At 29.6% G+C, this 13,462-nt stretch overlaps 1 protein-coding gene across 20 annotated transcripts in view; it reads right to left on the reverse strand.

The window, feature by feature from the left end:
* LOC123273186 (TLD domain-containing protein 2) overlaps nucleotides 1–13,462 on the reverse strand; it is a 106,004-nt gene that overhangs the window by 22,900 nt on the left and 69,642 nt on the right. For 13 of the 20 annotated variants that reach the window (XM_044740491.1, XM_044740490.1, XM_044740495.1 and 10 more), the window contains 4 exons: nucleotides 9,256–9,347; nucleotides 1,234–1,465; nucleotides 573–733; nucleotides 71–463 (listed from right to left, as the gene is read on the reverse strand). In XM_044740491.1, coding sequence (XP_044596426.1) covers nucleotides 71–463; nucleotides 573–733; nucleotides 1,234–1,465; nucleotides 9,256–9,347 — 878 coding nt within the window. Of the gene's footprint in view, nucleotides 1–70; nucleotides 464–572; nucleotides 734–1,233; nucleotides 1,466–9,255; nucleotides 9,348–11,756; nucleotides 12,224–13,462 lie in introns of those variants that run through there. The other 7 variants (XM_044740496.1, XM_044740489.1, XM_044740478.1 and 4 more) reach the window with 3 other exon arrangements.

Here is a 13,462-nt window from a genome sequence, read left to right on the forward strand (position 1 = left end):
GTTATACAACAGCAGAAATTAATTAAAATTATTACTATTACAGTATAATTATGCTGATAAATTAACGTACGCTCTGTAAATTAGTAGGAGTGACAAGGTCTCGTTCAAAGGCCTTTGGAAAGGCGTCGCCTTCTCTTTCAGCGCAGCTACAAACGCTTTCATTGTCGTCACCGGCAAGTTCCGAAAAGTTATCATCCTTGCCGGGCGATAAACACTTCCGGGCATCACTTCTCTCTGGCTTCTTCATGTAATAAATCTCCGGCTTCTTGTCCGAACTCATGGCGTCTGTATGGCTGACCCGCATGTGGGCAATATCGTAGTAAATCGCAGCGTTAACTACGAACTCCATTGGCGCAATCACACCGTACGATTCTGCTCCGTGCTCTATAACCAACGGGTCTGACACATTTGGATCAAACATTACGGCATTTGGTGTCACCAATAAAACACCCCCGACTACACCCTGGTAAGAGATCAATTTATCATTATAGTTATTTTCTTTTAATGGAATTTTATAGCAAATTTTAATATTCATAAACGTGAAAAAGCTTTTAGTTTGTATGAAACACTACCTGTCCATCAGTGATATGACGAACGTTGATCTTCAAAAATCTCTCTCGGTAGGCTGGTTCATCCTCATCCATAGCTGCTGCATTACCACTGTCAAGCGGGGTTTTAACTCGTTCCATGTGACCTGGTTTTGGTGAAACAGGCCGTAAGTTATCCAATAATTCTGAAAAAAAATATATTTTAATGTTTAAATCGTTCCACATTATTTTTTATCAAATTCACTTTTAAATGATCCTTAAATTAAAGTTAGCAGAAACTTGATTAATTTTTAATTTTTTTTTTTTAATAAACAAATTAAAAAAAAAAACCTATTTAAAAAATTACATTTTTAACTTATTAAAATTTTTACGTCAAATTTTTTTTTGCCATAATTTATTTGTTACAAAAATTATCTAATATCTTCGAAAATAATTCCTATGAAATTAGAAGACATTTAAAAATTTTTTTGATTAATTAAATTTGAAAAAAATATTTATAAAAAATTGCACTTATAGTTTTTTAAATTATCTGAATGCTGAATTTTTCTTTTAATAATTTTTTTAATAAAAAAAAATCCTAAAAATTGTCAGATATCTGCTAATTTAATTTTCGTCAATTTTAGCAACGTATTTATTAAAATTCTAATTATTAATTAATAATCTAATCTACATATAATTAAATTACCCTTTTCTTCAGGCGGCAAATCATCTTGTGAGTCATGATCATGACCAGGATCAGGACTGGGAGCATCCAGGGTAGCTCCATCGCCGCCCAACCGAGCTTCGCCTTTTATCGGCACCCAAAGCTGCTGGCCAGGGTAAATAAAAGTGCTGCCAAGTCGATTTAGTTTGCTCAATTCTGACGGTGTGGTGTCAAATCTTGCTGCTACAGACGTCAGTGTATCTCTGTTACCCACCTGTAATAAATATTTCAATTAGTAATAGTAAAAAAAATAAAATAATTAAAAAAAAAATTTTTTTTAGGCAATAAATTGTGTCAAAAAATTTAGATTGATATTATAATAAATACGTTGTATAATAAATGGGATTATTATGCAAGATGATAATTGAGAGGATAAGTTGAGGTGAATAATTTCACATGAATCATGAATGTCAATGATACTCGTGAATAAACTGAGGCCAAGTTCATTTTATGCAATACCGTCGTTCAGTGTGTTTTAAAAATTTGTTTTACAAATTGGGTGAATTATTTAGAAGTATTTAGTGTTAAATCATTAATAATAAATTTACACAAACTTTTAAAAGAATATTTACACAGAAAAAAAAAATTAACTTGAATTAAGTAATATAAATAATTTTGAAGAACATCTTTTTGATTTGAATAGAAAAATTCTTAAACTAAGAAATTCTTCTTGATTTAAGTAAATTTTACTTAATTCAAGAATTTTTTGTCTTGATTCAAAATAATAAAATTATTTTCTTGATTCAAGAAATTTTCTCTTGAATCAAGTTAATTTTTTTTTCTGTGTATAGATAAATATATCTACTATCGGTAAATGCCGGATAAAAAGTAGTTAAGTGGATTATCAAGCGACAAGATGAACGGTGTGAGATGGAGAGTAAGTTTAAGTTTTAATGCCAACAATTTTACTACCAAGAGTTATAGGTACGTGTGCAATCTATGCAAAATAATAGTATTTTCGATAGATCCTCTCTATCTACTCGTAAATATTACGTAGCGCAGGCAACGTAATTTCACGGGTCGCTAGTTAATGTTACTTTATAAAGCCTTTGGGCTTTTATCAGCCATTTGGTAAGCTGGTACGATCAACCGTGACTACGTGCCCATTGGAAAACAGTCTCTATTTAACGCTTATTAGTATTCTCGGTCGCTGAAGAAATAAAAGCATTTTCACTTTTACTCAAGACCGGGTTATCACCCATATAGGAAAGAACAACGGGCCCAGGCTTGTCCCAACTCTGTGAAACTCTGGCCCAAGCTTGTAAGCCAGAGTTGGCCCAGCCTTGGTCGAAGTCTGGAATGATAACATGGGGCCACGGTTGGTTGCCATGACCGGGCCCAGCTTGGTTGCCAGGGCTGAGCCATAGTTAATTTTCAAAAATTTTTTTAATTTTATTTCTGATGTAAAGCTAACGCAAATTCAGACTGCTTTACTCTTAATTTAAACCTAATTTTCGCAAAGTAAAGAAATAAAGTGAAATTCGCATCAGTCCTAACCGAGATTCGAACCCGAGCCGCGCGCTTGCCAGACCGATAACTAACCCCTACACCACCGTACGACCGATATGTTGAAATACATCATTCTCATAAACTAAATCTATAAGGTGACGGTTTATTTATATAACTTAGGATATTTAATATTGTGTTTTGATGAAAATTAACTATTTTTTACAAATGTTTATTAGGTAAAAAAAATGCAAAAGTCAATTTCTCATATTACTTTAGACTTTGTAAATCGTTCTGTACATTTTTAATATTTTATTATAAATTTTAATGTTTAAAATTATCAACATTAAAAATTCAACTGTAAATTATTATATTTCAATTTTTTTAATACCATATCAATCGTGATGATACATATGTAATTGTTTTTGTTAAATAATAAATTTTCGATTGTAGCATTAGCTATAATAAATATTCGCTAAACAAAGAATATTTACTGTTAAAAATTATATTACTTAATGATTATTTAACTTTAGATTTTCCATTGAATGGCCAAGACTAGGTAACCCATTCTTGGCCCAAGTCTGACGTACCATCAAATGGCCAGAGCTAGGTGAGCCAGTCTTGGTCCAAGACTGGCGCGCCATTGGACGGCCGAGGCTAGTTAACCCAGCTTTGGCCCAAGTCTGGTTCACCAAAGGAACGGCCAAGGCTGAGTTCCCCAGTCATGGCCCAACTCTGGGATGCCAAGCCTGACGCCCCAGTGTTGGCGCAAGCTTGGCCCCGTCGTTCAACTCTGGGGACTCCTACATGGGCAAATCAAAAGATTCTACTGTCTGCTGACAGATCTTAATCAGGTATGGTATCATGTACACAGGTAGAAAGGTTAATTTGATTCAAGACAAAAATTCTTGAGGCAAGAAATTTTTTTTTTAAACCAAGAATTTTCTTGTTAAAAAATTTTTTCTCTTGAGTCGAGCTAATCTTTCTATCTGTGTAGCTCTGTAATATAAATGGAAGCATTCAATTAAGCAATTTTAAAATTTCCGATTGCCCAATTTTCAATTAAATATTGTAATAGCGTTTACTTTTATTAACGTTTAATTGTAATTAAATAATAAATAATCCTTTTATTTATTTAGATTTTTATCGTGGTTAACGAATCTAAGCACGTATAATGAATAGTCAACGCGGAACGTTGTCTGCATGGGTAACTAGCTCAACAGGACAATTATCTTGGGCCGTTCATTTATATTTGACTCGTGGAATGCGTTCATATCTACCAAATATTGCTTTGATAGTTATATTAATACTGCGCAGTTTTTAATTGTGGTAATTTATTAAATTGCAAGAATTAATTGCAAAATAAGACTTGGACAAACAATGAAAATTTACAAAAATTTTAATTGTGTTTTATTAAAATAAATTATTTAAAATTTTGGTAATTATTTACAAGTGGAGTTAATTCCATTTTGGGCCATAATTAAGTAAAAATTTAACATTTAAAAATTTTTTTTTTAGATTCTACTTGTTTTTATGGTGCATTTTTGATAAAAAATGTCGTGAAAGGAAATATAAAAATTTCGATAGCTTTTTTTCTTTTAAAAGTTGGAAAAAATTTTGGCTCCCATGTTTTTGGATAAAATTTCTATTTTATCTGTTTTTGATATATTTTTTTTGAAAAGTACATAAAAAAACGAACAATTTAAAAAAAAAATTGATCAATGTGATTTAAAAAAAAAAAAATTAACATGGGCTAACATGGGTTGACCCCACTTGTAAATAATTACCCAAATTTTAAGTGACAAAATTGAATAACTTTCAAAGATTATTTTTTTACAATAAAAAAAAAATTGTTTCCAACCTCCAACAAAATCGTTCGCTGATAAATTTCGCAGATCCTTTTAAAGCGAGCGTTTTATTAACTATATTATATTTGAAAGCTTTAGTATAGATTAAAAGTATAGATATATATGAAGATACCAAGTAGAAGGTAGACGTATATAGTGTAATATTCTCTTCGGTGAACTTTCTGGCGTTTGAAAATAATCGATTATTTCGTTGTACACCTTTAAAACTTTATAAAGTTGAATTGAGGGAAAGAGAAAAGTTAATTTCCCAGTTAAGTTGTTTGAAAGCACTCAAGGCAGCTGGGAGGGAGAGAGGAACACCAGCTGCAGATGATGAACGCATTGGTATTGGAACCAACCAAAACAGACTCCTGTACATTGAGCTAGAAATGCTAGTCGATTATTTAATTTGATTCTTTGAAACATTACAAAGTCGAATAATACTAAAGTTAGCCGATGTTTTTAATTTTTTTTTTTAATTATTAAATTAGAAAAAATATTTTTTAAAAATTGCACATATAGTTTTACAAGATTTTTACAAATGAAATTTTTTTGAAAATTTTTTAATAGTATATTACACACCTAGGGAAGTAAAGTAAGAAATGTCTCAGATCACATGTAATTGTTGGCCGAGGCGAAGCCGAGGTCAACAAACATGTGATCTGAGGCTTTCTTATTTATTTCCCGTGGAGTGTATACTATTTTTTTGCTCGACGAAGGCAGGAAGCGGCAATTTCGTCTAGCGCAGCGGGCCGAAAGTTGACGCTTTCTGCCCGTCGAGCAAAAATTAATTTTTTCAATAAAAAAAAAATTCTAAAAATTTTTAGATGTTGGCTAACTTAATTTTGATCAAAGTCGAAGACTAATTCTGGCTCAGATCCACATCCAGGGCAATGACGGTCATACACGGAAAAAAGAAAAATCAAAAAATTACATTATAAATAGTAGTAAGTGTCCCATCGTATTTAAAACTAGAAAAATTACAGTTCGAAATAACATATTTTTAAATTCAAAATTTTGAATGTTAATTTTCAGAGCATTCAATGTAATATTTAAATTTTACACTGTAATTCTTACAAAATCTGTAATAATTACAATCTGAAACTGTAATTTTTCCAGTTTTTTACACGGACCGCAACGTTACGTTATATAATGTAATTTTTGTATTTTTCTTTTTTCCGTGTATTGATCGTGATTGTGATCACCGAATTAAATGGGAGTTAAAAGTTGAGATTAAAGAATGAAGAGTCGAGAGTAAAGAGCGCCATTAACGATGTAGCAGGAAGCCGAGGGATAATGCGGTCTCAAAGGCAGAATCTACGAACATAATACTGAGTTGTAAAAAAGGGAACCGGATAGAAGGAACAAATAAGATAAAAAGCCACCTGGATCACACGGAGGAATGAATAGACGAGAGCTACTCGAGATCTTCTCTGGAAACTCCGATGGGAAGGGAACAAACAAAAAATATAATAAAGATAGATTATTCCGGCTTCCGGCGATCTTTCTCGCTTGTTCTTGATGGGTGTAAAGCTGGAGAACAAAGCCAGAAGGAAAGTGGGAGGAAATTCCCAACAAACTGGCCTCTTTTTATTGCTATCGATTGGAAGCTTTATGAATATGTTCATTCCTCCGGTACTTATCACCATTTGTGGTTCCGGGATATTATGCAGACTGGAGCGTTCTGTGTACCCAGATAATGTATTCCAGATTCTGTGAACGTATCGATGATGGACGATAAACCATTAGCCTGCAGTTATGGTTAGCTTCCATTAGGCGATTAATCGATTCACGGCAGCAAGTCAAAGACCATCCAGCATGATATTCCATATTCTATATTCCTTTCCATACAGCTGAGAGCAGATAGTGTTCCACTAACTCAAGAGATTCACCCGGTCTAATCGCGCCGTCAATTATACTGGGACACCCTGGATGTTGAGATGAATTTTCAGATCTTACTAAATGACCATTCAGATCACTCCTTTCCGTTCCGGTTGTCCCAGTTTGGTGAATCCAGGTGTTCTAGTTCTAGTTTGAGTTCTCGAAAGACTAGACCAGACTGCTACATCCTCCCAAAGGGCTTCCGACGGGTGTCTCTGCTTCCTCGAGAGAGAAGAGACTATTTTATAAATATTACCTCTGAACGTGAATCTGAAATATTTCCCCCGAGAGACAGACTGCTCAGATAACTTTAACTCACTCTTCTTTATACTCAAGTGTGAATCATAAAAGATTTACTTTGCTAACATTACACGAGATGTAAAATCATTATTTTATCTTTATTGAGTTTTCGAGATTATATAATTACTTCACTTGATTCACTGGGGTTTGAATTTGATTTTAATTTAATTTTAGAGTCGGAAGAGAAGATAAAATTGATAAGTAAATTTGTGTTGAAATTTTGATTTAGATACAAATTTATTATATTTTATTAAATACTTTAGAGTAGAAAAGTTTTGAATTTGACGTTTCTTCATTTATTCAGAAATATTTAATTTAGTATTGAATAAAATTTAAATAATAAATTATTTTAAATATTTAGCTAAAACTAAGTTATAATTATATGAATTTTTATAATGGTATTTTTATTATTTGATAAGCTGTCATTAAAATACACTCAATTTATTTTTATTTAATGCTGATATAAAATTCCAAATTTGTTTTAGCTAAAATAATTAAAAAATTTCTGCGTTTTTTACCCAATTCCGAAGCGAAGTTCTGAAGAAATGCCTCTCATATATCTTCGAGCTTCACAAAAAATACAGAAAATATCAGTAGAATAGCAATATAACAGAGTTACTGATTCACGCTTGACAATTTACAATTTTGTCGTTGACGTGCCGAGAATCGTCGACATTCAAATGACGTGCTAGTGCTTCAGGAATTAGATGAATTCCTGTATCTGTGTACCTGAGCGTCATATCTGTCTTGAATATTTGGAATTATTGAAATTCCATCAGTTTGCAACAATACTATTGTGTTACTTAAGCATTTCAATTTAGATAGGGAAGATGCAATTTAGTGGCCGGTTATCGATGATATTGTATTTATTCCATATATTGTATCGTGTATATAATCCATATCGTTGATTAGTTAACGAACCCTCCCAACATTTAAACCGCTTCATAATAAATTAGTAACAAATTTACAAACTTGCTTCAATTACATTAGCATACAAGGTATCGGCTTCAGAGTAATTTAATCACCAACTTTATTTAATATTCTCTGATGTTGGTTGCCTCAAAATTAACGTTAACGTTAGCGTTAACTTTTTTTTAATCATTGTTATGCATTACTTTGATGCATTACATTATATAAATAACTTGTTAGCTGTTTTTGAGTTTTAACTTCAAATTTTGGTTAAAGGGTTAAAAATATGAAAAAATTCATAAGGACCTTTTTGTAAACTGTAAAATTCACTCGAATTCCGATTAATTTTTATAGTTTCAAACAGTACAGCGGACATCGGGATAGCAAAAATATAAATATTACAGAACTTAATGTAGAAAGTGTAAAAGCCACAATTTATAATTTAATATCGAAAATAAGTGATTAGTATCTGTCACTATAGTAAATAACGATTCTGTCATCTTAAAAAATTACAGTTTCAAACAGTAAAAATTGCCATTTCAATATATAGTCCATTCTATGAGGAGAAGGGGAACTCGGATGAGGAGAAGGGGGTCCCAATCTAGGAGAATTTAACATTTGAAACAGTAAAAATTCTACTGTTAAAATATAAATTTTACCAGTCCAAGCAAGTCAATAATTATAGTTTGATTTTTAGCGTTGCGTTTAAAATTTACCATTTTACTTTGTTAATATTGACGTTGCTTGTATTGGAAATTTAGTAACTGTATTTTATATTTCTTACACATCATGTGATCATTTTTTAAGTACGAAATGATAAATATCAAAGTCAAAATTCTTAATTATTATACTTTAACATTTTGACATTCACACAGCGAATATTACTGTTTGAAATAGTATTTTCTTCCATGTAAAGTATAAAATGTAGCATTTAAAGGATAAATATTACAAAGTGATTAATAAAATCACGATTTAACTCTTTAAAATGGTAATTTTTTGCAGTTGATCATTATTTATTACAAATCGACTATTATTTATTACAGTTTACTTTTTTCCGTGTATATTTTTTTCATATTTTCAATCCTTTAGCTAGAATTAAAATTTTTTTCTTTAAAAATCATCGATAATTTTTGTGACTTCATTTTTGAGCTTAAAGTTCAAATTTTGGAAAAAGGAAGAGAGATACGGAAAAATTGATAAAAACCTTTTATTTAGGGAATTGAATTCTCTAAAAAAAGCCTTTTATGATTTTTTTGTAACACTTCTAGAATTGTTGGTATTTTTGATAGAAGTTAATTAAAACTATTGTAAAATTTCAAGCCTAGTTTTAAAAAAAAAATTTTTTTTAAGCATACTTATTTATTGACTAGTTAATTACACTTCAATTTTAATAGTTCATTGTTCGTCAATGTTTATGTTGGTCATCATAAAAATTCAAAGAACAAATAGGTCAACGAGAAATACCAATTAATAAAACGATGAATATGACAATGAAGAAAAATAATAGTCAATAATATTGCAGACTATTAAATGAATATTTTGAAATTTTAATAAATGTCAAAAATTTTATCGTTAAATAAGATCTGATTTATAAAATAAAATGAATAATAAAAAAACTTACCGTATAAGCAATAGTGTTTTCAGGCTGTGTAAGCTTGACGTGTTTCTTCTCATTGGAGCTGGATCCGTCTTTGCTTTCGTTGTCTGAATCTGCTGACAAACAAAACTAATTTATTAATAATGTCGCCTTGAGATAATTTACTCAACTTGTATATTGCCTCAGACAAGTTCAAGTACTCAATAAATTTTATAAATGGATGCATTAATCATGTGATTGATCGGCACTTGTGAATATCAGAAGGGACGTTTATATTTATCGATAATAACTAATCATAAACTTGCTAATAACTAAAACATAAACACTTTGTGTACTGTCGCATGCCTTAAGCTCTCTAATTAATACAATAAATTGAAGTTGGTATTAATTAGCGGAAAAAGTGACGTTTGAACTAATTTTTCAGAAAGTATTAAAATAACAATAAAGACAATATTTATGTGCGGGTATGCATCGATTGAAATGAAATGTCAACACAATAAAATGTTGAATAAATAAAAAAAACGTGTTCTGGAGACATAAAGATGTGTATACGATTGGTTTAATGTACACGCACGTGCTAGATATTTTGTGCCGGCTCAATTAAGTGATTCATATTTGTGATTACATACAAATGTCCTCGTATGCCGGTTACGTAATTGATTAACATTAACATTAACGCTATCAGCGATTGATATTGTGTATCTTGATTTTGTCCTATTTTTTCGAGTAACTTTTATCGAATCTTATCAGGACATTTCAATTATTGGAACTGGTTTTTGGGCGTTATCGATAATATAATAAGTAATTAATAATATAGGTATGACGGTCATTAATTTTTTGTTTTTAATTGGTTTAATAATCCTTATTTTTATTAAGTCTACACTGATAGAAGGATTTAGTTCTATTTAATAAGATTTAGTAACAGATACTAAATGATTTAGTAACAAACCTTTCATTACCAAATATTTAGTAATAGGTACTAAATCATTTATTAAAGCTCATTTAGTTTCACCAAATAAATATTTAGTAGTATTTAACAAATGATTTATTGATACTCAATAAATCGTTTATTGGTATCACAGAAATTAATTTTTTAACTAATTTTAGCGTGTAACCTAACTTCTTAACTTAAAATCAATAATTTTAAGTAAAAATATAATGTATTATAAAGAAAAGAATCTCATTAAATTATATTTTTCCGTTTGAGACATTTATAAAATTAAAAATTAAACAAGTTTTTAACACATCAATAATAGACAAATTAAAAAATTTAAACTAAACTCCACTGAGAAAAGACATAAATAGAAGATATTTATTGGGAGTATCTGTGTTTTTAAAGGTTTAATAAATCTCTCAAAATCGAGCTGAATAAAATAATCTAAGTTAGTGAATAGGTTATGTATCACATAAACATTGGAATTAAAGCATACCCATCTACCGATAATACTTGCCAAAGAAATATTTAGTACCTGTTACTAAATATTATTTGGTGGAACTAAATATTTATTTCCATGTAATAAGGCTTTGTTCATATAAAGAAATCATTTATTAAGCTGTAAAAAATAATATTGATGGGTACAAAATATTTGTTTCTCTCAAATAAATGAATAAAAATTTTTTTACTAAATCAATTTAGTACTCTGTACTAAATCCTTCTATCAGTGTATACTATCAAAATTTCTTTTTTACTTCAAGTCGAAAATGATCAATTTTAAATTGATAAAAAATTTATAAATTTCTAATAAATAAATTTATTTATTGTATAATAATATAATTGAGGAGCTGATTTTAAAAAGGGTATCTTTTCGTATTTCAAAAGAGCAGTTTTTTGAACTTTTAAATATTAATTACTTTGAGAATTATAAAGATTTCTAAATGAAAATCGAATTGTAGCTTCATAACCGATAGCACTTTATAGCTAAATTAAAAAAGTTCAATAAAAATATTTATAATTGAAGATAATCAGTTTTTTATCTCGATTAATCAAAAATAAAAAGATACCCTTTTGAAACTCAACTCTTCAATTATAGTCTTTAAATTAAAAAAATAAGATTAATAAGAAACAAATAATAATTTCTTTTAATACTTGTTTTCACGATAAGTTCACGGAAAAAAGAAAACAGGAATAATTACAGTATAAAATATAAAATCGGTCCCGTCGTAATTGAAACTAGAAAAATTACAGTTTGAAATAACATCTTTCTAAATTCAATTTTTGAATTTAATTTTCAGAGATTTCAATGTAAATATTATATTCTATATTGTGATTCTCATAAAAACTGTAATAATTACAATTTGAAATTGTAATTTTGCCAGTTTTCATCACGAAGCGCCACGTTGCATTATATACTGTAATTTTTCGAGTTTTCTTTTTCCCGTGTTGTATTGTTAATTAAATTTTCTCGGACCTATTAACTGTAACACCTCCGTAGGTGCATACTTTGTATGTATATGCTTTTCTATCCTGGTAAATAAATAAATAATTATTTAAAAAAGTTAATAAAAACTGAAAAGCTTCGTGATACCTGATTTAGTTAAAATTTTATATCGCACAATAGGAGTTTCGCGAACAACGTAGACAACGACGTAGTCATGAAACTCCTTTTCACAGATATGAACATTAGTGGGTTCGTATTCAGCGAATTCCCAACTGGACAATGTGTTGTCAAGCTCCATGACTCGATTTACACAATTGTATGTATTCCGGTAGTAAAACTAAAGTGTACCTGCACCAGAATTCGAGCACTAAGCTTAACTCTCTATTAGACAGAAACGTGCTTCATAAACTTTCCGGGTCTTTCTGTTCGAATGTCACGTTAAAACTAAACAACTTTTTTATCCACCTGAGTAGCTCCGCTCACTACACTTTACACTTTAGTTCTTGTGTTCAACTCATATCAATGAAAAATATCAGTATCGTAAAACGTTTTGTTCTTTATCGCAATGGACGCTAAATAGGCCGACATTTTTTTTTTATAATAGTAATAAACTGAGTACTTTTTTTTTTATTCTTGAGTCAATCTACTGTTAATATTGTTCAGTAAGATTCATATAGAATTTTATTTTTATCAACAAATTATGTTATAGAGAAAATATAGTGACACGCGCTGAATGCTGTTTTAACATATGTTGAAATTTTTAAAAGCCCGTATTAATTTTTTTTTATACTAAAATATTTCTTGTAATTTTTTATTTAAAATTATTTAAAAAAAATTCTGAACTTAAAATTTTTTTCAAACTCTCAAAACTTAAAAAAAACGTATCAATAAAAAGAACAACTATAATTAACATGTGACTTTGTTAATTCAACATATCATTAATTAACCCACTAAATTTAAATTAAAAAAAATTATTTGAAAGGATTAAGAAATTAATTATTTTGTTCAATAATTTTATCTAAAAACAATTTATCAAAAAAATTTTCCACAGTACCAAACACAAAAACTCTAAGTCACAATGCCTTGATCCATTATTATATTCTTCACAGAATTTACAGCCACCGGGATTTTAATTACGGAAAAAATAAAAGACGGATTAGTTTTTAATAAAAAACTAGGAACCTTCCTCTGTGCATCATACCGAGTGCTTAACGACTGAAAGTGATCGCTCCATGTCATATCACGCTGAGTGCTGCATATATATGGATAAAATATATAATATTGTATATTCTGGCATACTGATTCAAAAGCAAGACAAAGAAAAAAGACGGAGCGAACTGTGTTAATCATCTCGCTAAATAATCTCTGATAAAATTATTAAGCCTGTGAGAAGAGAATGCGGCGAGCGTTAAATAACAAATTCCACTGGCCCGGATATTGTTTCATAAATACGTGATGTATATATAAACAGTAATATAATATAATATATTATATTATAATAATAAAATCTAAGTATCATTAACCATTACATACAATTTATTCGAGTGATTATCTACAAAGTATGACGTGACCGGCACATACTAGAACATTTTTACACAAAGATATCTCGACGTCAATTATAGTCACGTCAACAGACTATAGACTTTGATTGTTTTTTATTCTTTTTTTTTTTTACGGGTATAAATTCACCCATTATTTTTAATTCTAAATATTTTTAATTGATACAAAGGCGTAGATTGTATTGATTAGTAAGACCGTGTCCTCATACCATAGACTATTTTAATTAATATAACAGTAACAGTTACTAAAAACATTAGATGCCATAAAAAAAATTTTTTTATGGAAAAAAATAT

The sequence above is a fragment of the Cotesia glomerata genome, linkage group LG10, assembly GCF_020080835.1.
Source record: "Cotesia glomerata isolate CgM1 linkage group LG10, MPM_Cglom_v2.3, whole genome shotgun sequence".
NCBI lineage: Eukaryota > Metazoa > Arthropoda > Insecta > Hymenoptera > Braconidae > Cotesia > Cotesia glomerata.